The sequence below is a fragment of the Anas platyrhynchos genome, chromosome 5, assembly GCF_047663525.1.
Source record: "Anas platyrhynchos isolate ZD024472 breed Pekin duck chromosome 5, IASCAAS_PekinDuck_T2T, whole genome shotgun sequence".
Classification (NCBI taxonomy): domain Eukaryota; kingdom Metazoa; phylum Chordata; class Aves; order Anseriformes; family Anatidae; genus Anas; species Anas platyrhynchos.
This window is the reverse complement of record NC_092591.1, coordinates 35,658,643-35,685,503: the sequence shown is the minus strand read 5'-3', so window position 1 is coordinate 35,685,503 and position 26,861 is coordinate 35,658,643. Positions and strand designations below refer to the sequence as shown.

Below are 26,861 nucleotides of genomic sequence, written 5' to 3'. Positions count from 1 at the left end.
TTCAGTATGGTGAGACTCAATTAACTTATTTAATTAGTTGTCAGACAGAGACAGAAAAATGAAAAAGTGCCTCAGAGTATTTCACATGTAGGCTAGGACAAATTTCTTTTGATTCTTTCATGTATGCCATCTACCTTTTGTAAAATTGCCCCCAGGTCCCAACCCCAGTGGAATGCCTGAGTCGCCTGTTCAAGCACAGCCTTTTTCCCAGGAAGCTCTTAGGATTAGAGCCTGTATTTCTTAACCAACTAGGCACAAAGCAAACCTAGTGTAAATGCTAGGTGGTTTTCCAATATCTATATAAGTTACAACATGTTTAAATTAATTATTGTAAACTACCATTGAAGTATATTGCAATAGAGCCTTTATGCTAAATAGTATACCAACACGACAAAACAACCTATAGGGTGAAGATCTGACACTCAGGACTGTGATCCTTCACAGGTGTATGTGTACTCTATTTTGATGAGTTATTCACAATGCATAAAGGTAAGTGGGTGCAGAAGTCTTTGCAAAAAAATAAAAAGGGGGCAAGAGGCAGTAGCGGCATACAACAAATGAAGAGGACACGTTTCGCAGTCATGTTGCTCCCTGCACAAAGTCCTAACATATCAATTCAGTTGCTGCCACATCAAGCTTCTTGTCAGCATCTTGACAGGGCCAAGCTTGAGGAAAATGCTGTAGTGAATTTGTGGGTGAAATCATTGCATACACCCTCCCTGGGAAAAGGGAATCCTGTGGGTGCTGAGAAACTGAACGATCCAAGCAAGGAAAAAAGGAAAAAAAAATCACAAAAAAAAAAGAAAAGGAAAAAAAAAAACTATAGCTCTGTGACTGAGTATTCAGGCACTGATTTTTATTTTTTTTTTAATATGTCAGTTTAATAGCCTACACAGAGCAGTACGTGGAATATGACCCCTTTATAACTCCTGCTGAGCCTTCCAATCCCTGGATAAGTGATGATGCAGCCTTGTGGGACATTGAAATGAGGTAAGAATTGGCAGTTTTAAGTAATATTAGAGTTGTCTTGCAATTTTATTTGTACGCTCTTCCCACAGGATAGGAAGTTGGACATCTGTAACTTCACCAGATACTCACATAGCTCAAGTTTAAACAGAAGCTTATACTCTATTACTTCTTCAGTGGATTATACAGCCCTTCCACTTCCATGTGACTTGATGTGTAAATCAGGTAATGGGTGTTCTCATGCCCATCAAGGACATGCAGAGACTGTACTGTGAGAGCCCGTGGATATGCAGTACTGCTCAGAGTTGCTTGTTCCAGCACACCTCCTGGGACCCTTGAGAGCCAGCTCTCAGGTCCTCCCCCAGTCCTGGGACCCCGTGCAAGACTCCACTGGCAGAACAGGAAGGGTTGGAGTAGTGGCCATACCCACTGCACAGAGGTAGGTTAGGTACAGGTGCCAGATCAGTGCAGCTCACAATGTATGTATGAAACTTGGCATGTCAGAACGATAATAGATTGACAAAGTGAGTTTGGGCCTCACCTCACCTTAGTGAACAAACTGGCTTGTCCCTGTTATGGTGTGTAGTGTTGGAGATGAAAAGGAAAAGGAAGAGCGAAGGACCTCCACTGCCTTGCACCCTAGAGAGTTTCTCCAAAAAACAAAGCGTGCACAGTGCTGCGATTTAGATCACGTTTTGCCCATGTGATGCTGTTGCAAGAGAAACCCAGCCAGCCTCTCTGTCTTGCCATCAGTAACTATCTGCAGTCCTTGTAGTAGGACTGGAATTGTCCCGTCTGCTTTTCTGTCTTGCAGCTATATGACAGCAGACTTGGATGAAACCTAGGGTTTGTCAAAGCCCAACTGATCTACTGGGTTAGCATGCGTAAGGTCAACCTGTTTCTGTGTCCAGCAGCATGCAAGAGAACAGCGTACCTGAAAAGCGCTACCTGGTTTCATTTGATTCAGGACAGTGCTTGCTTATGGCTTCTTTGGCCTTTAGCATAAGCCTAAAGCAAGATGAGCTCCGGGTGTGTAGTAAGTTGCTCTGATTCACCACGCTCCCTATCACCTTCGCTTCTCACTCACATAACCTTTGGCTGACTACTGCAAGTGCTCAGCAGCTTCTCCTGCTGTTGAGCTGCCATTTTTGAACTGAACTGGGAGCTCCCTTTAGCAAATCTTTGAAAATACCAAATCTAATTCTCTCTGTACTTGAATAATAATGTAAATTTTAAGATGCTGATAGCCTAAGGGAGCCAATTCATAGTGAATCAGTGTTCTAGGAAAAGGGCAAGTTATTTCTCTGTGTAAAACCCATGTGATCTGGGATGTGAAAGGTGTTGTCACCTGCTTCTCTGAAGGTCACAGAAGTTGGTAATTCGTTCCCTTATCTGTGCCTCCTTTTACATAAATTCAATATTTTGGATTTCCTTTTTAGTCAGTTTCTCATTTTCTCCATCCTCCCTAGCAGGGTTAGGAACAGATACAACTTGAGCAAAATACTTCTCTGGAGGAACCCTACCTACAACATAATCCAGGCATCCATTACTTCTGGGTCTTCTGAGGTAGCCAGAAATCCCAGAAAATATTTTTGTGTCCCTGAGGAATACAATTTACCCGGTGTCATGACCTTTGTGGGAATATAAAGTAGATGCTTGGCTTCTGCTGTGATTTCAGAGTTAAGGAAGATGATTCTCCTGCTGGTGAAAAGAGAAAATATATTGTTGAGAGACAGGAGAACAAACATCTCTATATTTCTATTTTATTTCCTATTGTAAGAGACCTCCATGCATCTGCATCTAGTTACAACTTGCATGAATAATTAAATGGGCCCCAGGAGCTACGGTAGCCCTTGTGCTGCCTGCAAGGCTGTTTCCTCAGTGAGCAGGGCAGAGCCCTCGTTCAGGAGCAGAAAACGCCTCTCCTTCTGATGGCAAAGGCAGCTTCTGAGCAGGGACAGCTCTGTGCCACTGCAGCTTATCCTTCGTGGCACTGGGGAAATGCCTTGGAAAGCCTTCGGATTTAGACAGCCCTTTGGCCTTTTCAGTTTGTGCAGTGGCAAGCAGAGCAGCTGCTGATCCCTGTGTTCAGCAGGAAATTCCCTGGACTTGGCTGGTGCGTGGCTGTGCACCAGCGCGGCTCTCGTGTCCCCATGTCCAGGCTGGCTCACACAGGAGAGGAGGAGCCAGCCTCAGCGCTCTGTGCCTGGAGTGAGGACGTGCCCATCAATGTTGCTTAGTCTTTATACTGAGAGGAAATCAAAGTGGGCATTTTATTTACCCCTGTGGCTTATTTGTCTTCAGCACAGATCGCCACTGTCCCTTAAGGCTCCCGGATTAGGAATCACTGTGGACATGACAAGACATGCAGTTTAATAGATACGTACTGTTTACAATGGCTCCACTGTCACAAATGTGAGCAGCTGAGCTGTGTTTTAGTGGTTGTCTCATAGTATGACGCCATCATACCAGAAGCTTTCAAACACTTTGTGAATCCAGATTGCACTCTGATGCAGACTGTCTTGTAGGATCCTCATTGTGATTCCCAGGCACTGCCTCTCCCCATAGGCATCTCTGCAACATGTCTGGCAATCCAAACAACAGCTTATGTAAGTGGGGTTGTATTAAGAAATAATGTAGCAGAAAGGTTGTGAGTCATTTTGGGTGCCTCTGCATCTCAGTGTCCCAGCTGAGACACAAAATGGTGTCTGATTATCATGGAGGGGAGGACAGGGGTGCTTTTTAGTCTTGGAGACTCAGGCATCCAAAAATCAGAGGCACTAAAAAATAAAAGACCACAAACCAGTAATCATTTTTAGAACTCTTGTCCTCTCTGCTTCTTAGTGAACCTGCTTTTTTAATGCAAATGTGCAACTGAAAATCTGAAGCCAGTTCCAAGTGACCAGCCAGTGCTGTGTGGGGCACAAGGAGATGCGCTGGAGCTCTCCAATGACCCAGAGAGCACTGCTGGCAAATCTCTGCTTCGACATAGAAGAAATCGTTCTTTATGTGAAACGTACAGGAAATGTCACAGAAAATAATATCATTCACTGTCTCTCTCGTTTTGCCATATAAGCAGCACCCAGATAATACAACTACCTTAACCATGACCTTTATAGCTTCTTTTTGTATGTTATTTGATAAATTGTATTTCTGCAAAATCTTGAGGAAAAAGCCACCACCATCTCCTCGTCTGACAATCTTCTTCCCTTTGCTGCTTAGCAGAAACAGCAGCAGCTGCTTGGACAGCAGGCAGAAATGCACATTCCATCTGTTTTTCCTTTCTCTCTACAAACAGCAAAGAACCTAGTCAGCAGCGTGTGAAAAGATGGGGTTTCTCCATGGATGAGGTGCTGAAGGACCCAGTAGGACGAGACCAGTTCCTTCGCTTCCTGGAATCAGAATTCAGCTCAGAAAACCTCAGGTGAAACCTTTTCTAACTTAAAGTAAACAAATGGGGCTAATCATAATGTCTCGTGTGGGTGAAATGCTAGAAAATGCAGCCCCCCCAGCCTTGTTGGTAACACTGTTTTAAACCCAATATCTGGCCTTAGCATATTGCCCCAAAATACAGCCCCACCAAAGAATTAATAACTAAAAAATATTGGGAGCACCAACAGCACATTTTGTTCTGGTATAGCAGAGTATGCATGTCTCTTTAGCCCTTCCAGATACAAAACTAGGTGCTAAACTCACACCTAACCTGTGCCTTAGGATTCACCAGAGAACCCCTGTGTAACTCAGAACTAACACAGTAAGGCATTTTCCCTTATTGATGCCAGGTACCTTCTCACGTTGACAGAAAAAGAGAGGTCCAGCTAGATACCTGCCATAGATCCTGAGCTAAACCCACAGCCCTACCTACATACAGCCACCTGGTTTGTGGTTGGCACCAGGGCAGGCTGCAGCCACTGACCTGTGCTGAAGGATGAGGGTTTGAGTTGGCGTGGTGTCAGTGCGTCTTGTGCATGTGGGATCCTTACCCTCTCCCCTTAACTGAGGTACAGCAGTGTAGAGGCACTTCACAGAGAACTGCAGTGGTCTTCGCCTACACTTTGTTAGTCTGGAAGACAGAAAAGGGCCCAGTAGTAACGTCATTTGACTGCCCTAGATATTGCAGTGTCCAGTAAAAAACACTTTTTTACACAGCCTGAGTTGAATCCCTGAGGCCATGTTGTGGTTCTCTGGTGCCATCTCTGCACACGGATGGGCAGAGGGCCCAGTGAGGGCCCAGTCCCATTCCAGTAGGCCCAGTGCTCCTTGGCAGATACAGCCAGAGCACTCCCAGTTCCTATTAGTGGAATCAGAATCGTGCTCAGGCGATGGAGGAAATCTGCTATCAGCTGAACATGCAGTTGGGTTTAGTGCTGCTGCTGTAATGAGAAGGTTTGATGCTGTTCTCACTTTACACCAGCTAAGAACTCGAGTGAACAGGCTTTCGCTTTATGTTTTGTTAAACTTCTTTCACTTCAACAATCATACGCATTAGTAAAGCATGTGAAGAATTGCCATTTTATTGCAGTCTGCTAGCCTGTGAGATCTGAAAGTGAAATTCCCCAGAAAGTGACTTTAAATGACATTGGAACTGACTTGTCATATTTATCCTATTTGCTTGCCCAGGGAGAAATACGGAAAGCATGCCAGTCACAAAACAATGAAAAATCAATGCACTTTAATGTTTGTCATTTTTAAAAACCCAAAAGTTACTTTGAAGATAAACAAGGGAGCGTTACTAAATTACATAAATGAACTTGACATTGTGTGGCTGAACAGGTACTGAACTTGTATATACTTACTGCACTTATGTACAGAGGTGCTCATTTGCAATTAAATCATAGTGATGAAGTGCAAAATTAAGATACTGTATTAAAATACTCCTCAAATGGTTTTTCTGAAATATGTGTGGGGTTGCACTAATGAAATCCATCAGGTTTTACCACTGGCGGGTGTCCCCCAGGCTCATCCTACTCAAACAAATGGAGGAATTTTCATTATTACCAAGTAAGCATTTGCCTTTTGTGGTCAATCAGGGCTGTTCCTCCTGCAGATGTGCATTCTTTTTGGTTATGAGAAAGCTTGTAGCAATGGGAGGCTGCAAATTAGTGGGCTGTGATAAAGAGGTTAAATCCCACATCCTTTTTGGAAGATTCTGGTATCATTATTGGTTAATATGGTACCATTACGATCATTCTTACGGTATCATTATCATGGTGTTGGCTAATGTGGTGTCATTATGACCTAATACTGGATCAGTATTAGCAAACCTGCTTAGGGCTGTAAATAATAATTAACAGGACGTAAAGGCACAAGTAGTCATAAAGTAAACTGGAATAGGATGGATTGTTAACAGTGTTGAGAAGCAAAAGGTGGCTCCCTAAGGCCCAGGTGTGGCAGAGAAAGCTCCTGAATTCCTATTAAGAGTGTGTAGTAGAAAGGAAAATAACTGCTGGATGCTTAAACATGCAAGTAAGGATTAATTTATGCCCAACAGCAAGGCTGGGATCTATCTCACCTAAGTAGTCAGCTTGGAAGCATAAACCTTCTACACCATCCACTACCAAGTCTCCTTTTCAAGTGAGAGAAGCTGAAGAGAAGTCAGTAAATTAGCAGGGAAAGTGGAATCTTTAAATGGAAGGTTTATCTTTAAGTGGAAACAAAATGATAAGCAACTAAATTACACAGTAAAGCACCCATCTTTCTCTACCATCTATAAGCCTGACACTAGTTGAAATTAAAATGTCTGCATGGTAGGCTTCTATAGCTAAGTGCAATGTATCCCACCCAAATTCTTGGAAGCTGTAAGGAACTTTCTGAGAGCACAGCACTTGCTGGAAAAAATACTTTTGGACCCTCTTCCCAGTAACTATCCAGAAATATGGGAATTGGTGCAGTGGGAACATATTATTTCTTGGGAATGTCAGGAGACTCTTCATTAATGTTGGCAGCAGTCCTGTAGGCCACTGTGCTATCCTCAAGACAGATCTGTGGAAGTGGTTGCTGGAAAACCTAGAAATTCCTGGTAGTGCTAGAAAAGGGATTTCATAAAGTATGCAACTGAGAGTGTCTTGAATGTAATTCAGTGGTGTAGCAAAGGGACCAAATTTTGCTTTTATTCCCAGTGGTGCAAGTCCAAAATCACAGGCTTGATTGTGGTGGGGTATTTCCATGTCTTCCTAGCCAAGAAAAATTGGGCCTGGTGGGGGTCTCAAGAGAGGCACTGCCTGAGATAGCAGCAGACTCGACTCAGTGACCTCCGAGGTCTCCTTCCAGCTGTGTTTCTGTGTTGTAATAAACTTGCAGGATCATGTCCACCAGTCTCCTGGGCTTGGCTGAGCCCTGCAACTTACTTAGTTACTGGCTGTCCATTATTTATGTGAGAGCAGGAAAGTCAGACAGTTGGATATTTTATGTTCTGTTTTTGTTTTAACTCTTTTTCTTGCTCTCTTCTCTCTTCTGTCTGTATTGCCATCTTTCATCTACAATGTGTTTTGCCTCTGTTGATTTTTGAAGTACCCAAACTATAGCAGAGAATATGCCAGGCTTCAATTAAAAAAAAAAAAAAAAAAAGTCAACGGAGAGTTCTATACATTTTTTATGACCTGGAAATCTCCCGAGACACCTTGAGATAGCTGAGATGTTCATCTAACCGGTGGATTGATTTTTTCCAGCTTCAAAGAGTGTCAGCTGGAAAGAGAAAGCTAGGTGGGAATATGGGACATGCTAATTTTACCCAAAGGGAAAGGAGACTGCACACCTGTTTATGGGCCCAAACAGAGAACACATGATCCTTTATAGGGCGTACTGCAAAGCCTGCAATATAGCAGCGCAGGCGGTGTGCGTGTTATTGTGAACACATGTTGCACGTGGAGTTAGCTGGGAAACAATTTTATCTGCAGAAAGCGTTTGTATCTTATAGGACACCTAATGGCTGAAACTTGTTGCCAGATTGTTGGTTTTTTTTCTTTAGTTTTCATCAGGAAATGAAATTCTGAGACACTGGGGAAAGCAGACCTAGGAAGAAAAAAAAAAAAAAATCTACAAAGCTTCTCCAAACCCAAACCAGTTATGCAGAGGGTTCCTAACTGCTCCGAAAGCCATCCCAAGCGCTCGCTGTAGGGTGAGTTGAGGTGGGCAGCCCTCGCTGCCTGCCCCCGCTGCCGGCAGCGCCCGGTGCCGGTGCCCGGGGAGCGGAGTTTGGGTCCCCGCCGGCCGCCAGGCGGCACGGGCGCTCCACGGCCGAGGGAAGCATCCCCGCTGCGAGCAGCTTTCGCGCTGCTTTGCCCTGGGAAACCGCACACACTCGGCTGGGAGGCAGGAGTGAGGTGGCCGCATCTCTCCGCGCCGGCTGTGGCTTGTGAGCCTTTGCTTCTCGTGCGCTGCGCGTCCTGGCGCGCATCCCGAGCTGTGGGAGCCGGGAGATCCCGGAGTTTGGAGAGCCGTGTCCTCACCCGGCAAACAAAAAGGCAGCAGTACGAGGAGCTTGCCGTTTGGAAGTGGGGTGCACAGCCTCGCTAGGAGGAGGGGGAGGCAGCTGGGCAGCAGGCAGCTTGCTCTCCTTCGCCCCGGCTCTGCAGGCTGCTTGGACGTGCTGCAGCAGCGATGGCCTGGGGCTCTGCTGGCCACTAGCACACAGCCTCACTACCTACCCCCAGCGCTGATGAGGACAGGTCTCAGCCACCCTACACTCCCTGTGCCAAGGATCTGGCCATCAAGCTATACAAGGGTGTAAGCGCCTCCCCTGTCTGAACCTCCTGTTGATTTGTGCTTATTACCTACCTACATTCCCCCCCCAGCTGTGCAGTTAAAATGATGGTTTTTCTCTTACTGAAGTGAAGTGAGAACAAGGTTGTGAAAGGTGAGAGATGCAAGGTGGGTTACTGAGGCAAGGAGAGGGGAGTGTGGTCACATTTCAAACTCTGCCAGTCACTCAGTGACTTTGCTGTCAAACCAGGGGTGTCGCCCCGGGATGGGGTCACAACGCTGTCTAATGTTGACAGTCTCTCCCCAGTCTCCAGAGTCATCCATATTTTGTGTCTTATCAGGTTTTAAAATTCATTTTTGTTTTGCACCGTACCTCGGGAGCAGCCCCGGTGCTTCCCCAGCCGTCTTTTCGCCAAGGGCCATCTGCAAACTGCCCACAGCGATGGAGCACCCCCGCAGCACCCCACGGAGAGGCAGAGCAGGCAGGAGGTTCAGGAGCTCTCTGTGCCTTAAGGAGGCTGCACGGGGTAAAGCACCATTACAGGAAATCTCCTGCAAGTGACAGCAGCTTAATTACATGCTGGATGAGGCTAGAATGCTTTGTGCCTCTGACAACGGTTTGGAATGCCTTATTGCCAGCCTTCTCCAGCTCTAATGTGCTGCTGTGTAAAGGGCAGAGAGCCTGGGATCAATGCTGCCTTCCCCTCAGCGCACACACCTCGTGCTGGTCCTGTTCTCCCCAGGACACCTGCAGAGAGGATGCGGGTGGGCATCTTCCCCCTCCCCTGCACAGGGTGACTGCTGCAGATCAGCCCCGGCACCTTCCAGGGGAAAGGAGGAGCTAGTGTGGTATCTTCTACTGCTAGCTCATGGGCGTGGGGCTAGGCTTGTGCCCCCAGATTTGCAGGATTGACCGAGGGAGTGCATTTGCACTTTGAACACAAATTCCAGGGCAGCTGTTGGTGTGTCTACATCCTTCCCGGGCAGAAATACCCATCGCTCCCTTGAAAATGCTCTAGAAATCTCTATGGAAGCCCAGCTTATGATTGGGTTTGGGGTGGTTTCTCCTGGCAGAGAATTTGCCTGGGAGTTGTGGCTGTGGGGCTGGGTACCCCTCTTTGATGTTCCTTGATTTCCAGATACCAGCTCTAGTGAGCAGCTTTGAAATTTTTACCGAGACAAAACTCCCCTTTGCCTTGAAGAGGCCATCCAGCCTTGGGCACGAATTCACAATTGCTTGCAGTAGGAAGAGCTCGTTCTTGTTAGCGTCAGGTTGGTTTGGTTGGGTGGTTTTCAGATTGAGCCAAGTGGTTATTAAAATGGATGGTGCTCCTGTGCTGGCAAGCTGTCACCTCGCGGCGCGCCCACTTCTCCCACAAGCATGCTTTGCCTGCCCGCCTCCCAGGCTCCCAGGGCAGAAGATACGCCAGCAGAAAATTTTCCGTCTAGCCAAGTGTTTGTCTGAAATGTCCCAGCTACTCTGGGTTGATTAGCATCTTTCTTCTCCATGCCTTTTCTGTGTTCGCTTGTTACCCTCACATCTGAAATTGAACGGTAAAATATTTGTAATGGAAAGACAGCCGCGTACGGTGTCAGATTTTCACTGTGAGCGCCACTCTTAGTGAGCATGTGATAGCTGGGGGTGTCACCGTGTTCAAATAATAAGGTGTAGCGAGGCAGGACATCACGTGCTCCGGGGTGAATTAAGTACCTCGCCTGGGTGACAGAGAGGGACGGCAGTGACAGGGGGAGTGCACAGGACAGGGCTGGTCTGACAGCAGCAGGGGTGTGGGTGTTGCGAGCATCCTTGCCCCCACCACACAGCTGCCCGGCAGGGCTGGAGCAGGGGCTGGGCAAGGAGGACTCAGCCTGGCCTTGTATGCAGTATTCATGTCATCAGTTGTGGTTTTTTGTTGTTGTTTTTTCCCTAAACAGGCACTTTGTATGTATAGCAGGTATGGGATGAGGCTAAACACGTACCCGTGTTTCCGTGGCAGTTACACAGAGCACCAGGAAACCCTGCCGGCAGCTGATCAGGAGACCGAAAGAGCACAGGAGCCACCAGGCTGCTGGCTCTTCCAGCCGTCCTCATTGCCAGGAGGGTTTTGCTTTAGGAGAGGTCGTCTTGTCCTACTACCAGCATTTGCCTCAGTGATAGCAGGCTGGCACCATTATATAATTTGGGATGGGAAAATAGGCTTTCAGTTAAAAGTTCAGCTGGCTTAGTAGTCTCCCCTAATGACAAGTGGGGGACATGGGTTTTTCAAGGTTGTGCAACACGTTCAGATGCCCTGAACAAGCAGCAACCTTGGATCTTCCTACAGAGGGCAATGGCATGGGCATAACTGGGTTCTATTTTCATCTCTTCCTGTGGCATCCATCTGAATGCAGGTCAGTTTACAAATCTCAAACAAAACAAAAGATTTCTTTAAGTGCCAGTGCTACTTCACCCTGGAAATGATATGAATATTAAGTTTGTTCTGCATTTTGCATCCCTGCCAGACGACAGATCCTGCAGGCAGAAATTACCAGCAGATTGCAGTGGGGCGGCAGGAGGCAGAGCCCACTCCAGCTGCATGAGCTCCGGAGGTTTCCTGTTTGTGTGCCTAATGTCACACTTCTGCAGGAATGGTTTGAATAAGAAATGTATCACTTCTTAAAGTCACTTTTCTGATCTTTGCCACGTTATAATGGTTTGGTGTAAAGTCTATCACACCTTCCCCTGAAATCATGCTAAAGGGAGAGTCTTCTGTGAATTCAGCTAGATACTGGGTTAGGCTTTGTCATTTTGGACTCTGCCTGGGCTTATCCACAGTCTTACTTATATCTCCCTTTGTCTTTTCTCTCCACTTTCAATTTTTGTCCATTACAGGTTTTGGTTGGCTGTCCAAGATCTGAAAAAACAACCTCTACAGGATGTGACCACCAGAGTGGAGGAAATCTGGCAAGAGTTCCTAGCTCCTGGGGCCCAGAGTGCTATCAACCTGGATTCCCACAGCTATGAGAAAACAAGCCAAAATGTCAAAGACCCAGGGAGATACACATATGAAGATGCACAGGTTTGTTTTTGATTGTACAGAACTACTGCTAATAAAACTCTCAGTTTTACCGTGATATTCCACTATCACATTGTCACTGCTCACTTGTAAGAAAAAGGAGAGGCACAGTTGGAAGTGACTTTGAGGATATCTATTCAAGCTGGGCAAATGATATTTTCTTTGAATCTATCAGTTATAACAGGGTAATGCTCCTCTGGGAACAGAAAATTTACAAGTCTGCAAGGCGCAGTGAGCTGGAGCCATGTCTCAAAGAAAGCAAAGATGAAAGAGTGCTATAAAGTTCAGTTGGGCTCTCTACTCCCTGTCACAACAGTCTGTCATATTTACAGAATGGTTGATATCATATCAAAATGCTGATTAATACTCTTGTTCTATCATTTATTCCTTTATAACTAATTGTATCTCCCCAGCCAAACCCCAAATGCAGCATCTCACTCCAACACGACTAGAAACTTGTCTGGCAGACAATGCCTTAGAATAATGATAGGACAGTAAGCAATGCAGTGAGCTTAATCCTTCCCTCCTAAGGGCCCTAGATTTATCAGGGAAATTTTACAGATAAACTGTATACAGAAAATGCCTTTAGGAAAACAGATAATCTGTGAAAAACTTTTACAAGCCAGGATAAAGCTGCACAACCTTCTGAAAAAGTGAAAATGTCATTTTATAAAGGCTAAAAATGGACAAAGGAAGAAGGGATCATTTGGCAAATATTACTAGAGACACAATTATAAGATATTCTCCTTAAAATATTCTTTATCAAAAGCATGTAGTAAAACCAACAACAAATGAAAAGAATCCTTGATCTTATATTTTCTTTAAATTTTCATTCAAAGGCAGTTCTTCAAAATACTCCACTAACAAAATATTTCTGTCTCAGGGGAGATGTTGAGGACCATTTATACAAGGTTAGGTAATGAATTTTTCAAACCAGCAACAAATACTATATTTTCCTGAATGCAATCCTGCTCCTTGGGGCCCGTGTAGAAGGAATGTACGCAGAGTCTCAAGGCAATCCCCTGTGAATATCAGACAACGTAAATGTTCTTTTTAAAGCTGAGAAACACAGGAGTATAAACACATTCTGGCTAAGATGTTGTGGGGTTTTTATTTTGTTTTTGTTTTTGCTTGCTGTTGTAGTGAACTAGAACTCCTGTAAATTTACATTACCTGAAAAAAAAAAAAAAAACGGTAAAATGCAGACTAAAGAAGATAGGTGAATAATGGGGGAATTGATTAAATAGATAAGAAGAAGTACTGAGAATAAGATGGATGTTTAGGCAATGAGTATTTAATCAGAAGAAGACACTGAGGATTTAGGCTTGAACCTATCTGTTCACAATGTAATTGCCATTCAAAGGGGAGTTGATGAAATCACGCCAGAGCTCTTGCAGTTCAACTGCAATTTTAGCTCCTTGGGTTAATTTTATTTCAGAGGATTTTTATGCTGACTGATGTCTTCAACTCATCTCTTTGGGTTCGTGGAAACAAATACAAAGCAAAGATAGACCTTCAGGCCCAGCTGTGATTGTCTCAGAGACAGTGTCTGCCACAATAGGATAGCTGGTGAAGGTGGAAGGTGAGCTTGGTTCACCTGCTTGTGCATCGCAGTGGACTCTGGTAGCTCCACAAAGGCCAAGCAAGGTGTTTCTGATTGCTTGACTGGATATCTAAGGCTAACAAAAGCAGAGACAAAATGGACATTGCCAAATTTCCTAGTGCACATTCTCTTTGTGGCAGCCCATGTAGGTCCTCCTAAGTCTCTCAGGTGTCCTTCTGGTGTGTCCCCCAGGTCAGCCCCACTGCCTCGAGGACTCCGCTGTCTCACGAGTCTGCAGCTGGTGGTAGCCCAGCTGCCTTATCTCGGCACGCTGGCACCAGGAGCCCATGGGAGCTCGCACACATCCCACATTCCTAGGGATTCAACCAGACACAACCAGTCAAAACAACCCTCTGTGGGAGGGAAAATATGAGTGTTGTCCCTGTCCTGTGTAGCTTTAGCAAAAAGAGGAAAACAACACAAATGTCCTTGTGAATAAAGGACAAGAAAAAATTAGTTTACTGAACAGCACATTCCTTAAATGCCTGCAACTCTGAGACACGAAGACTAAGAGGAAAGAAAAGGGTTGGCTTTTCCTGAGAAAGGAAATTGCAGCTCCTGCAGTGGAAAAATAGGACAAAGTGATGTTGCACCGTAGCCCTTACGCTGACCTGGGAGACTCACAAAATGCCAGTTGTATATAAAAGGGATTGAGAACGAACACACTGGGAAGGGGAATGTGCAGCAGAGCACAGTATTCTTCAGGCTAGTAACTGCCTTATAGCTCTAAGTTGAAAGCAAAGCAAAGCATCATCTGTTATCAGGTGTTTAACAGTCTGCAAGGATGGGCTGCTTTGCACAACCTTGGCTCCCAGCCCCAGAGAGCTCTCCCAGATGCTGTACATCCATGAAGGCCAACACAGAAGGCAGTAGAGATAAATCTGGTAAGACAACCTGAAGGAAACGGGGAGAAAGGGGGCTCCGGACAAACATGCCTCTCACGTGAAATCTCTTCATCTTTAGGCCACTCAAGCTCTGAAGGCAAATGGTGTCTATAGTCAAAAAAGTGACACTGAAAATCACAGCAGCACACGTTTTTCCCTTTCCCCATCTCAGGGTATGAGATCTGCCCTGTTTGGTGTCCCTTGCTGCTGCTGTGCCCTGCAGCCCTGCACCGCTCTGCTTGCCCAGAGCCACTTTCTCCTGCTGGCCTTGCCACCCCTGTGCCCCCATGAGCTGTGCCAGCCCCCCTGGCCACACAGCCCCTCACACACTCCTCATCCTCCAGCAGCACTGCTCCTGCTGCTGGCTCTGCCAGCTACCTTCACCTGCAGCACCTTCTGTCATTTGGGTGCTGGGCCCCTCCAGAGGAGAGCCTAGTCATTGAGCTGATTATTTTCTGCTCTTAAACAACTGTCCACTGAGTAAAATATTATGATTATCAAACCATTTTCACTTGGGAGTGAAGCAGCTTTTAATACATGGGGCACTGTCGGGAAAGGTCAGTTCAATTAAACATTGAACTACTTAGCAGGACTGGAGCTCCCCAGGGAGTTATCAGCATCGCTGTGCAGCCCATGTGGGGACCTGCAATATGAAGCAGGCACAGCCAGCTTTGGAAAGTAAACAGGCTCAGCTCCATCCAAATGGCCTCTTTCGGCTGATGGAGCTGCTGACAGACCAACTAATTCATCTTTAACATGGGAAACCAGAGCTGTATGATGATTACAGCTTATCTGTACCACATATTAATTTTTTAACAGTTTTTCCTCCCCTCTCCTGAAATATTTTTCTGCTTTTAGAATGTCTTTAATCCCTGCCTCAGTCCCATCAGTCCCATAGACCTTGGTACTGTGAGCTAGTATTGCAGGGATGTGTCCTGTTGCCCAATATTGATGTTTGCTTGTAGGGGCATCACAGCCAGGCATACTAGAATAAGGTAAGCCACGTAGTTGTCTTTGCAATAATTTTTCTACCTGCTTTGTTTATTTTTCTTCTTTAATAAATGAAATAATGTTTTAGATTGATGTTCCTCTACCTGAACTGATCGGCTATGTTTTCTGTGAAGATGATTCAGGGAAATTCAGTTCTAATCCAGGCTCAGTTAGGGATTTTGACTGTACTATGCAGATCCTTGGCTAATTCCAGAGCAGATTTAGACCATAATGCCAAATTATGAGCTGCTCAAACCAGAAATGTAGCTGGCCCAGATCTGGGCCCAGTTTGTGCTCTCAGCATCCCCAGGTGGTGGTCCGGTTGTCCTGGGCTGTAACAGGTCGATGAGCCCTTGCAGGATTTGTCAGCAGTCGGTCCTCAGGTTTCATTCTGGTCTTATCAAGGCGCTGTGAGTGTTGATGTGAGGTGACAGGACACTTGAATTTAAAAACGAACTCCAAGTGAGAGCAAGGATCTCTTGGAAGTGGAATGTCATTCTCTAAGAAGGCAAAATGAGGGGTGACCTTTCTTCCACCGACTAAGGTTTGTTTTCAAGCATGTACAGGATGTAAAAGCAAGCATATACATGTACAGCAGCACATGCATGGTGCCTACTCACTGAGCATACAGAACTCTTTTTGTAGGTCTTGAGCAAACTCCCAGCATGGAAAGACAACACGAAAATAATCATTCATTGTGTGCATCTGTATTACCTTTTGTGTGAGAACTTGGGGAAATGTCAGTGGTATTTTCTTGAAGTTTCACCTAGTCACTCTGGTTACCTGCACGTCTGTAAAGGAAGGTGTCTCAGGATGGCAAACGGAGGCAGCTCCAAGCAGCTCTGCTTGGCAGGAAGGCAGCCAGGAGGGGATGTGGGGCAGACCCAGGTGTCCAGCTTTGACAGATGTCTTGAGTCCAGTAGAGCCAGTGCTACTTAGCGACCTGGTGCTTGTGCTGCAGGGAATTAAAAGGGCTGCTGTGGTGTGGGCACAAAGCTGCAGTGTGGTCAGGTGTCCTGTGCCTCCCCGTGAGCTGATAGCTTTGCATGATGCTCATTCATGTGTCCCAGCAGGATGACTTTGACCTGAGTCTTGCACTGGGTTGTGCTACCATGCACTGGGCCTCTGCTCTGGCCAGCTTTGTGGCTTAATTTGGCCTTTTGCCCTCCTCTGAGCCATCTTAAGATTGCGAGTCCCAGGGCTTGGTGTGTGCTTGGGGCTGAGGCCTCAGCAGCCAGTGCATCACTGTTGCTGTTCGCTTGTCACACGTCCAAACAAGAATGCAAGTTCTTTTCTTTGTGGATTTCCCAGAACAACCTGCAACGAAACTGAATCTGAAACGAAGAGCCCCACAAGTACACCCATAAGAGCAATTAGGTGCCTGCAACAAAAATAGGAAAGCGATCGTGGAGGGTTTTGCTGGTGTGCCTGATGCTGCACAAAGCAGGAAATAAAAGACTCAAAGCAGAGGTCAATATAGGAGCAGGTATTCAGTGTTCCTACTTTACTGAGACTTTTTCCTAAATGTATATACACACCATGCATCGCAAAGTACCTCTTTTATTCTTTCTTTTCATTTTCATTTGTGCTTTAGTGGTCATGTGGTATGAAAAAAAAATGTCCTAACGTGCAGCCTTTGTCAGACATCTCCTAACACCAAAGACTGCCTTTAAATGGATGCCATGGGAAAGCCTCTAGCTCGCTTAAAATTGTATTCAGCACTCAGAGTCTGGTTCTCTGGGACCCCTGTGCCATTAATGTGCACTGTGCTTCTGGACTGCAAGAAATGACCATTTCTTGCAGAGCAAGGGAATTTCCTGCTTGTGTGAGACTCAGGAAGTAGCCGACACTATTCTGCTTCTCAGGCAGTGAGCAAAATGCTTGCAACCGCATCGCTCTCCACCGGCAAACAACAAGTCCCGTTAGTGTGCACAGTGGGTGAGAAGTCCTACAGATAGCTCAGTTCCACACCTGCCAAACCCATGTGCTGCTGGAACGCCACAGTCTCTAATTTTTCTAAGGCTTGTTATCTCTTAAAGTGTTCGTCCTTCTAATTTAAAAAAAAATCCCTGGGGAGATTTATCAGCAGTGCATTTCACTTCTCCCCTTCTCAGACCACAGCAGGTATGGATGGAGTTAATTGGCAAACAGATGCAAGGTTTTGATATGTATTTGTAGCATGGACAAAGAGCTGGAGCTCAATCATTTAAAGGCTTGTCCAAGGTGATACAACAGTAGCTACCCTACAGACAAAATGGTTGTGAGATTTGGAAGGCTGGCTTTGTGTCCAGGATGTATTCTCTTTGTCACCAGGGCTGGTCGCACCTACCTCAGCATCAGCACCTTCACTCAGAAGCTGGATGCTGCTTGCTTCTGTAAGGCTGCATCCTGCTGTCACCATCTCCTAGTGGGCATAGATCACCTCAGTTTAATTTCTGTTGTGGCAGGGATACTGCGTATCCCTACCCAGGGCAGAAGTCAACTTTGTGGCGGAATTTTCCCCAGAGGAATCAGAAAGGGGAAGCTGCAAACAGCTTCACAAATGTCTTAGCCAAAAAGTTGAGTAATTCCATCTCCTGGCTGTACTGCAGCATGTACAGGAGTGCAAAAAGCCATCTTTGTCGCTGTGTCTCCTCGATCCTGTATTGTTTGGAAAAGAGATGCCAGTCTTCCAAATGTTACATGAGCTTGTTCCCTCCTCCCAGGCAAAACCTGTTCACTTGGGCTTTCTGCCAGTAGCCAGGATTTGGCCCACATTGTGAGAATCAGCCTCTTAGCCACGATCATTGTTCTCAAAACCTAAAGCTGCTCATATGGCGTTAGGCTCCCGACAGCCCGCTCTGGTCTCCCAGGATAGCCCTTGCTATATTTAGGACTAAATCCTCCTGCAGTACCAAGCTGACCCCTAAACCGCACAGCGTTCAGCTGGGCTTTGCTTCTGTAGGCTTCTGCAGTGCGTCTGCTGCCACCCCCCCGGCAGCCCTGCAGTCCCGTTGGTACCTCCGAAGGTATGAAGCAAACCACTTGTCTCAGCCATTTCCAGAGGAGCCGGGGCTAAATTGATGTGTTACTTTTATCAATGCATTTTCACAAGAGAGATTTACATTAGGTTTCCAACTCTGTATCTACAGGGCTAAACAAAGGATTTCTGTGTATTACTCAAAATGAGCTCTCATTGCTTACAGTGATTTCTCCTGCTAAAGCTCTTTCTTATGTTACTGTGCCTTCAGCCTGGTGTAATTTCATTTGTGGTCTGAAAAGAGGTTTTATGCTTTTTAGTTTAGCAGGGAGGTTAGTCTATATTATGGTATAATTATTCATCTTTTTTTTTCTGTAGTAGTAAAAACAACTTGGTTGAGTGTGAAGAAAATGCACCAGCTAGAACTGTGAGTGTAAATAATTTTGTCACTTAAATAACTCGAGAGTGGACAAAAAGATATTGCTCAAATTTTCCAGAGCAATTCACACTTAGGCCAAGACCCTTATGTGTCATTTACCAACCTGAAACATTTCTTTCCTAAACTATAAATCAGGCAAGTCCAGCGCTCCAGCAGCAGCAAGAGCACTCGTTCCCCACTAGCCGTGCTAGGTGGCAGTACTGCTAGGTACCACTGGTTTATGCAGGCAGACAGCTCAAAAAAGGCAGTGCAGAATCACTGGGAAGAGTAAAATCCTAAGCGCAGGGACCACAGTAAGCAGACGCAGAGGTGCTTTTAGTGGGGATTTGGAGATGTAAGGGGAATTGGGGTAAAATCCCAATGTTTCCCCATCTCCTCCCCTCACTGGTGTTTTCCCACTGGGTTCAGTGAGGCTAACTATGAACATCTTTTCTCTGCTGGGTGCTGCATGCCTTGCCTCAGCGGTGCCTGCTACCAGCTGCTTTGAATTCCAATGTCAATATGGTGGGGTTTTTTCCACTTTCTCCAAAGGATGTTTTGGCACCAGCAGTTAGGCTGAATGGCAACTGATCAGAATTCCTTCTAAAAGCTGTTTGGAAATGGTACAGGTAACTGCTCCAAAGCAAGAGGCTGCTTTGCTTTGCTTTGCTGTGCTTTGGCATAGACCTTTTGGAAGATCCTGGTGGTGCTGTGATGGGGGGTCCCAAGGACAGGCTGGGAAAAGTATGGCAGAGCGAATAGGGTACGTCTCGTCCAGCCCTTGGCTAGGGGTTGTGCTGCATGCAGCACGTGTGCTGGTGCTGGGGCACAGGATTTGACCTGCCACAGATGTGTCCGTGTAGGGCAGAGGGGCTGGCCAAAAGGCATTAGGCTGCTGCCAAGCCTAATTTGAGGTGCAGCAGTCACACTTTGCGTGCTCAGAACAGCATCTCCCTGCTTTCTCCTTCCTGCATCCTCTGCGTGCAGCGGAGGCATCCCTTTGGCAAACAAACCCCAGGCAGGTCTCAGCTGGCATCTGCTGTCACCCTTCCAGCGAAGGCCACAAGGCATTCACTGAGGCTCTGCTCTCTCATGTGTGAATTTGCAGAAAATTCTCCCCCAGTGCCCAGCGCGCAGGTAGAACATTCATTATGGTTTGCTGTTGTATATTTATTTGTTTAGTCTACTGCTTTACATTGCTTTGGGGCTTTTCTTTGAATGGATTTGTCTGATGTGCTGCAAACCTGCCTTGTAGCTGCCTTGTAGCCAGCTGCCGTGTTTGCCTGCTTGCACTACAAAGAGGTCTCCAAAAAAGCCCTGACTCATTTAATGCCAGATCTTGGTGGCAGGGTGAGGGACGTGCCAATCCAATCCAGAAGATGTGAGTGGGAGAGAGCAGCGAGGCAGCTCCTGACCAGTTTGTGAAGGGCAAAGTAGGGCCATGGGGCTCGAGTGACTCTCAGCAGCTATCTAGCTGCAGTGTAATTCCCCTAGAATGGGCTAAAAATGTGCTAAATAAGAAGCCTGGGCTTGAAACAAGCAAAGAACTGGTGATTTCCTCCTCTTCCCCCTTCCCCCTCAACATCTAAAGCTTACAGCTGTGCTCAGGCACAAAAAGGGAGAACTTTCTATCAGCAAGTTAAAATGTAAGGACTTGCTGGAACGCAGCTGGTGTGCAAAGGGCGTGTTGTGCCTGGCCTTCACAACCCCCAAAATGTTTCAGACCTGTCCCAGAATGGCAGTGCGTAAGACAGAGGTGAGATTAGAAATGGAGATGTTTAACCACCAACACAGCTCTTGTCTCATGCACGTTTCCAAGGAAAGAACCAAGATATTGGGCTGAAAAGAAATGTTCATAGCAGACAACAGGCGTCCTGAGGTCTGCCAGGTGCTTTGGGAGAGCCACTTTCTGCTGATATTTTGTTGTTCAGGTTTTTCCCACATATTTCTTGGATCTTCCCAAGGTCCTGCTTGGCTGCCACCCCGTCCTCCTCAGGGTCACTGCGCTTTGACTGCAGAGGGGGAGAGCCCTGGGATCACGTTGCAGCACATTGATTTGAAGCAGGTGCAGCTTTGGGATGGTTTCTGCTATCTCAGCCACCTCCCACATTCCCGTCTGGATTGCAAACTTTCTTCTTCTTCTTTTTTTTTTTTTTTTTTTTATCCCCCCCCTCCCATTCCCCTTTTGTCAAGAAAATTTACAGAGCTTGTCCTTCATCTCCTTCCAAATATAGGGCTTGTGAATGGAAACAAACCAAGAGATGCTGCTGGAGCTTATCTGGCTTTATTTCCCTGTGCTTCAGCTGGAGCTGAGGTGGGATTTCTTCTTGGTTCTACTTAAAACAGTAGAAAATAAATTTGCTGTGCTTTACCTTTATGGTTCCTTTGCTATCTAATTCACAGAAGTCACAGCCTTTTCCCCTTTAAAATTTGCTGTTTGTCCTCCTTTATATCCTGCGGTGGTGATGGCAAGTGGGACAGCTGTGTTCTCCGAAGTGTAGCTCCCATTGTACAAGACTAAGGACAGAGAGCAGCTTTGGTGCAGCTGCACAGCCCTCAGCCCCTGTGCCTGCTTCTTCCCCCCACAGACGAGATGTGGTTCAGGTGCACGAGGCACCAGATGGCTCTGCCTTTTTCTAACAAGGAGATGCACACAGACCCCATCACCCCTGGCATCTTGGCTCAGGACCAGGGAAGCACCACTGAGAGCTGGCAGGGCTGCAGGGGAGAGCAGTGGGGTGTGTGGGGCCTGTGGACTCCTGGACCAATCTTTAAAGATTTTTTTTCCACCCTTTATTGGGTTTTAAAAGCAGGGTGCTACCTTGTTTAATGGTTTAATAGATCACTTAGGCAATTTTTGTTAGAAGATGTTATGTATTTTTTAATTTCAGCACAACTCCCATAAGGAGGGCTGTCTGAAGGCTAGAGCTGGGACTCTGAGCTCTGCCTGGGAAGTGGTACCCAGAAATGGCTGGGAGCTGCCGTGCTTCCGAGGTGAAATGCTTCTCCTTCTGCTGTGCACATGTGGCATAGCAGCTTCCCATGGCACTCACAAAGAAATGTCAGAGCGATAATTCTGGCCAGACTGCTCGCAGTGCAACAGACTGCGATGTCCAGAGCTGCAGCTGCGTTGTTAAAAATTACACAAATAGTCAATTTGCTTTGTGTATTCAGGGAGTCAATAATAATGAGCTCATTCCCCTATAATAAGCAAGTTTATAAAATGCAGAGTTCTCTCAGCATACGGATAGGAAGCTGACATTTCTTGCCAGCAGCCGCAGGTATGTCAAGGAGCATGCATGCATATCAAGTGCAGTCCTTGGAAATGCTGGCTGCAGTCTTTGGTGAAGTGATGCTCCCTCTTCACCGTGTGATAAAATGAAGAAACAAAAGCAGCTGCTCGGTAAATTAGGAAGTGAGAGACCAGTGGGTTGCAGCGATCCCGAGTGAATTAAAAATCTGTGATGCATGGGGACAAGCCAATTTGCAAAAGTTGCACAGGGCAGCTAAATCCGTGCACGCACCTCTGCTAATATGCCCGTTGCTCAGGCTGTCTCAAAAGATTATCCTCAGTTGCTAGACCTCTGGTGGCTTTCAGTGCATTTAAGAAATGAGGAGCTGCTCAGTGCTAGCCGTAAATTCTTGGAACATCGGAGCTGGAAGGAGCCCATGAGGATCATCCTAGATCCACCACCTCCTAGGAAGTTTTGGATTCCAGCAGGTGTAACAGAAAACAGCTTGGTGATGGAGAGTAGAGGAAGGATAAAGATGAAAATAAACATCCCGGTCAGCAGGGTTTCCCTGTCCTGCAGCTAGGCTGACTGTGTGGCAGCTGGACGCATACTGCGGCCACAGTTTCAGCAGGAACCTTCATGGTGCAGTCTCAGCGGGGAGTTTGGCTGCAGCAGTGTAAGCTGTCCTTTGCTTATTGGTAAGCAGTCTCTGCTGACCTGAGCAAGTGGCTCGGATTTCCACTAGGTGCTTCAGAAATGCAGTGCTATAAAACAAATGATCGGTGCCTCATTTGTGCCTCCAGCCCAGAGCCTCTCAAAGCCAGCCCTTTGAATTCTTGTGATTAAGCAGGAAAGTTTGCATCTGAAGCTGTACGTGTCCCTCCCTTCCCCTGTGCCTGGCCTTCTTTCTTCCTTAGCATTCAAAGCCTAGCAATAGCTATTCCCTGTTTGATTATATCATTGGAGAATGGCTGAAAGGTAGCAGTGCTGCTCAGTGGTTCCCCGATGTGAAAAGCAGAGAAATCCTTCATAGCGGTTACCTAGGGATGTGGCGTGCAGCACTCCTCTTCTTCATGGAGTGGCCTCACCTGAGAAGTTGGCTTGTGGTTTATTTCATCTCAGGATCAAAGTAATTTTTCCCCCTTCCAACAGTCAGCTATTGAGTTTATACTGTTTTAAGGTCAAGTACATGAAGGCATCTTGACTTGAGTAAGAATGATGGGTTTTGCTTGCATGCCGGTGGGTTATATGGCCAGCAGTCTCTGCTCCACTGTGTTCCTCTTTACATGAAAGCAGCTAACGTGATCTGCCTGGGCAAAAATGAAAAGTTAATGTTATTTTCAAAAAATATTCTCTCTGCCTTTCAGAGCAGACCCAGCTGTCTGACCACAGGTAAAGAAACCACAGGGAGTTCAAAGGTAGTCAAAAATGTAATCACCTGTATATCAAAATATCAATCATGATATCTCTGTCACCTGCTGCCTCATCTCAGCCCCACAGCTCCTTCCTCCCCACTTCAGCACCCCATCCCACCGGCACCCTGCACGTATGGGGTGTGGTGGGGGAGGATCACCAGGAGGAGGAAGACTCAGGAGACCCTTCCAGCCCTTACTCCTGATGGGGATGCAAGGTGGCTGCCCTAGTTACTTGTCAGTCACCCATGGGTGGCTGGAAGGAGGAAGGAAAGGCTTATTAGGTATGCAGTTAGGTGGTAAGCTTTTTTTTTTTTTTTCCAATTAATTACAAAGAACTTATTAGGAGGAGATGGAGTCTCCTTCAGAGATTTAAGAGGTAACAATACAGCTGAGCTGTTTGCACTGTGGCTGGGTTTACATCAACTGAATGCTGAGTTTCTACTAGTTGAAGTGCTTGAGAGAGAGCTGATGCTGAAAATCCTTACTCATACCAGAGAAATACAAACCTGTTATTGACCATATCCGTGGTTTGCGTTATTTTCCCTGTCCTTGTCTCAGCTTCTGCTTTGCTCATTCTGTGCTGATAAGTGTGGAGCTGTGCCCTCCCTTCTGTTTGTTTTTTGTGGTGAGAAGGAGTCGTGTTTGCTAAATGACTTTGTACAAGCATTTCTCTCATGAAATGTTGTGCTATCCTTCAGATAGTTTCACAGAAAGGAGGATTTGACAGGTCTGAAAGCAAATGTGGAAATTAAAAACTGTCCCACGCCAGGCTGTGGCTTGAGGGATACATTTTACTGTGAATCTGAGTAACGCTGGTGGCAGTTTTGTCCATCTTAGGGCTGACTCTACACTGAATAGTGCAAGAAAGCTGAATTAAGCAGTTCTGTGTACAGACAGGTCATCGCTAATCGGCCGTGATGGGGACGATAAGGGAATTCTGCTTGGCTTATTAACACCGTGAAATAAGCTTTGTGACTTGAGCCTGGTTTGCCTCTTCCAGAGTTCCATCTGCAATGTCCGTAGGGCAGGAGAGAATATTTCGTGTTGTATAAATCGGTATGGGTAAAACAACTCATAAACTCTATAAAAGTGCTTCCATGGGTAAAGTCTAAGAGAAACACCCAAAGTGCCTGTTTTTCTTTTGAGTTCCCTTAGCGTGTTCTCGGTCCTTACTTGGCCAAAGTATTGTGATCTGATTTTCTTGATGTTTGGTCTAATACCTGTTTACAAATCCAGGGGCAATTAGAAGAGCTGACTCTAATACGGGATTCTCATCAGGCAAGTAAAACTAAGCAAGGCAAATGGAAAAGAGTGGGCATGCAGTTCTGCTGCAGTGAAACACGCCCTCGTAAGACTGAAGATGCACGCCGTAGGTGCTGTACTCTCAGAGCAAACTGGTGAGAGCAGTTTGACTCAGGAGGAGAAAACAGACCCTGTGGTGATGAGGGACTCATCTGATGCAACTTTATACACACGATGCAGACGTTCACGCCTGAGCTAGGCCTATAAACTCCATGTGTAGTCAGCTAGAGATAGAGGCTTTTTCAGGACATGAACAGTTTGGCTTGTTTTGAGTGTCTGTCTTAAATGGAGGCGAAATGTGTCCGAGTATCAGTTCCCCTCTGTGAACTATATGGGGAGTGGTGGGGGATAGCGCAAGTATCTATGAGTGGTAAAATGCAACCCAGTCTATGGGACAAACTCTGACATTTATTTCCTCCTCCTTGAGCCATCCCAGTACTTTCAGTCTGGCTGGACACCTGTTTGTAATCTGGGGACTGGTGAGAGTTGCAGTCTTCACAAAATAACACTGATTACTGAATAATGTGTGCCAGCCTTTGGGGCGAGGGCCATCTTTGTGCTTTGTGTTTATGCAGCCCCAAGCACAGCAGGGTCCTGCCCCAGGATGGACCTCCTGTACGCCACCACAACACGCATAATCAATAATAGCAGACTTAATTAGAACTTTGATCAGTCTCTCTTCCTTCTAATTCATTGTGTTTTAAATCCCTGTGATGTCTAAATGAGGTTTGATAACAATTCTCTGTCTCTCATTTCCTCCCGTCCCACAGGAGCACATTTACAAGCTGATGAAGAGTGACAGCTACGCGCGCTTCCTCCGTTCAAACGCTTACCAGGACTTATTGCTGGCAAAGAAGAAGGTATCTGTTGGAAAGGACATGCTTGCATCTCTTTGCACGTCTTGATTCTCGCCTGCTGCTTGCTGCTAGTGTGAAAATGAAAATATTGTCTCTTCTTTTAAATTTTATTTATGAAAGCAATAAGAACTTTTTGTTTTCCTCACCAGGGGCACAGGGTATGGCATCCGTGTGCACAGCCTCAACATATGTTTTCGAGAAAATATGATGACCCACAATTAAAAAAAAAAAAAAAAGGATGTTTGTCTTGCACAGCTGTTTCCCAAATGCAGTGCAGGCAATTAAAACTGCATTGCCTCTTCCTCATGACAAAGATGGTGTCTGGTACGAGAAGCAGAACCCATCAATCTATTAATTGCAAATTTCACCCTTTCTGGTTTTCACCTCCCCAGCCGCCCCATGTGATCTTCCCTTTGGATGCCTTACCTCTAGACTGCCCTGTAGTGATTTCCATTCTTCTTTTCTCCCTTTCACTTGCTCTTGGCACCCAAGAGATGTTTCCTTTTCCTTGGAAACAAGCAGTAATTGCAACCCATGCAGTAATCAAGACTTTCAGCCACTTTTTTTCATGGGAGGACTGGGTTTGAGCTCTTTAGCTTTTCTGGTGCCCGCATGTGCTCTGCCAGCACCGCCTTTCTGCCAGGACCCCCAGTTCAGAGTAGCAGAGGAGCGGTCACCTAGATATGTGGCAGCTCCTACCCACATCTCCATCCTTCCTGAGGGGCTGGGAGGTAAGCTGCAGCTCTCTGCATTGGTGGCTTTGTTCAAATGCTTCCTGCACCTCCTGACTTCCATAAATCTGCGTGTCCGTGTGTGCATGTGCATGCATGTACACGTGTATGTGTCTCTCTCTTGTTTGATTTCCAGGACCACTCATAAGCTGGCACCTGCAGCCTGAGTGTGGGGTTTTCCATCACCATCTTCCCTGCTGTTACTCTGCTGCATTCTCTGTGTGCTGCCAAATTACATTTCATTGGCACAATACGATGAAATCCCAATGATATTTTTGTCCTGATTGTCACTGTGTGTCCTAAAACCATGAGTATTGTGACAAAAGGAGACAAACCCCTCTGTTCACTACGCCTGGGACTACAGGCAGGTGGATTAGGGAAGGTAACAGGGGGCAGCAGTCAGCCCTGTGTTTCAAAATGTCTGATTTGAGACAGCACAGAGCAGTGCTGCTTACATTTGAAAAGGTTAGACCTGACTTAGAGTTCAGAGGCTGTGGGGAAAGAAGGAAGTGCAAGGCAAAGTCTTGTGATGGTATAAAGCATAAAAACCTTTGCCTTCCTCTGAGCCCATAAGCTTACATCGTGCCATCCCCATCCTCCCCCCAAATCTCTGTTGAACACGTGAGGGTTCACGCGCTTCAAATCAGGAGAGTTTTCTCCTCACAGCTGAGCCCATTCATACCAGAGGCTTTTTTTGCAGTCCTTGTCTGCTGTCAGATCAAGCCCTGGATGTGTCAGTGTGAAAT

At 46.2% G+C, this 26,861-nt stretch overlaps 1 protein-coding gene across 2 annotated transcripts in view; it reads left to right on the top strand.

Moving 5' to 3' along the window:
- Positions 1-26,861, top strand: part of RGS6 (regulator of G protein signaling 6) — a 275,173-nt gene that overhangs the window by 224,379 nt on the left and 23,933 nt on the right. The window contains exons 17-21 of one of the 2 annotated variants that reach the window (XM_072038829.1): positions 880-990; positions 4,265-4,390; positions 11,170-11,304; positions 11,540-11,726; positions 25,298-25,387. In XM_072038829.1, the coding sequence (XP_071894930.1) occupies positions 880-990; positions 4,265-4,390; positions 11,170-11,304; positions 11,540-11,726; positions 25,298-25,387 (649 nt within the window). The remainder of the gene's footprint in view (positions 1-879; positions 991-4,264; positions 4,391-11,169; positions 11,305-11,539; positions 11,727-25,297; positions 25,388-26,861) is intronic. The other variant, XM_072038830.1, reaches the window with a different exon arrangement.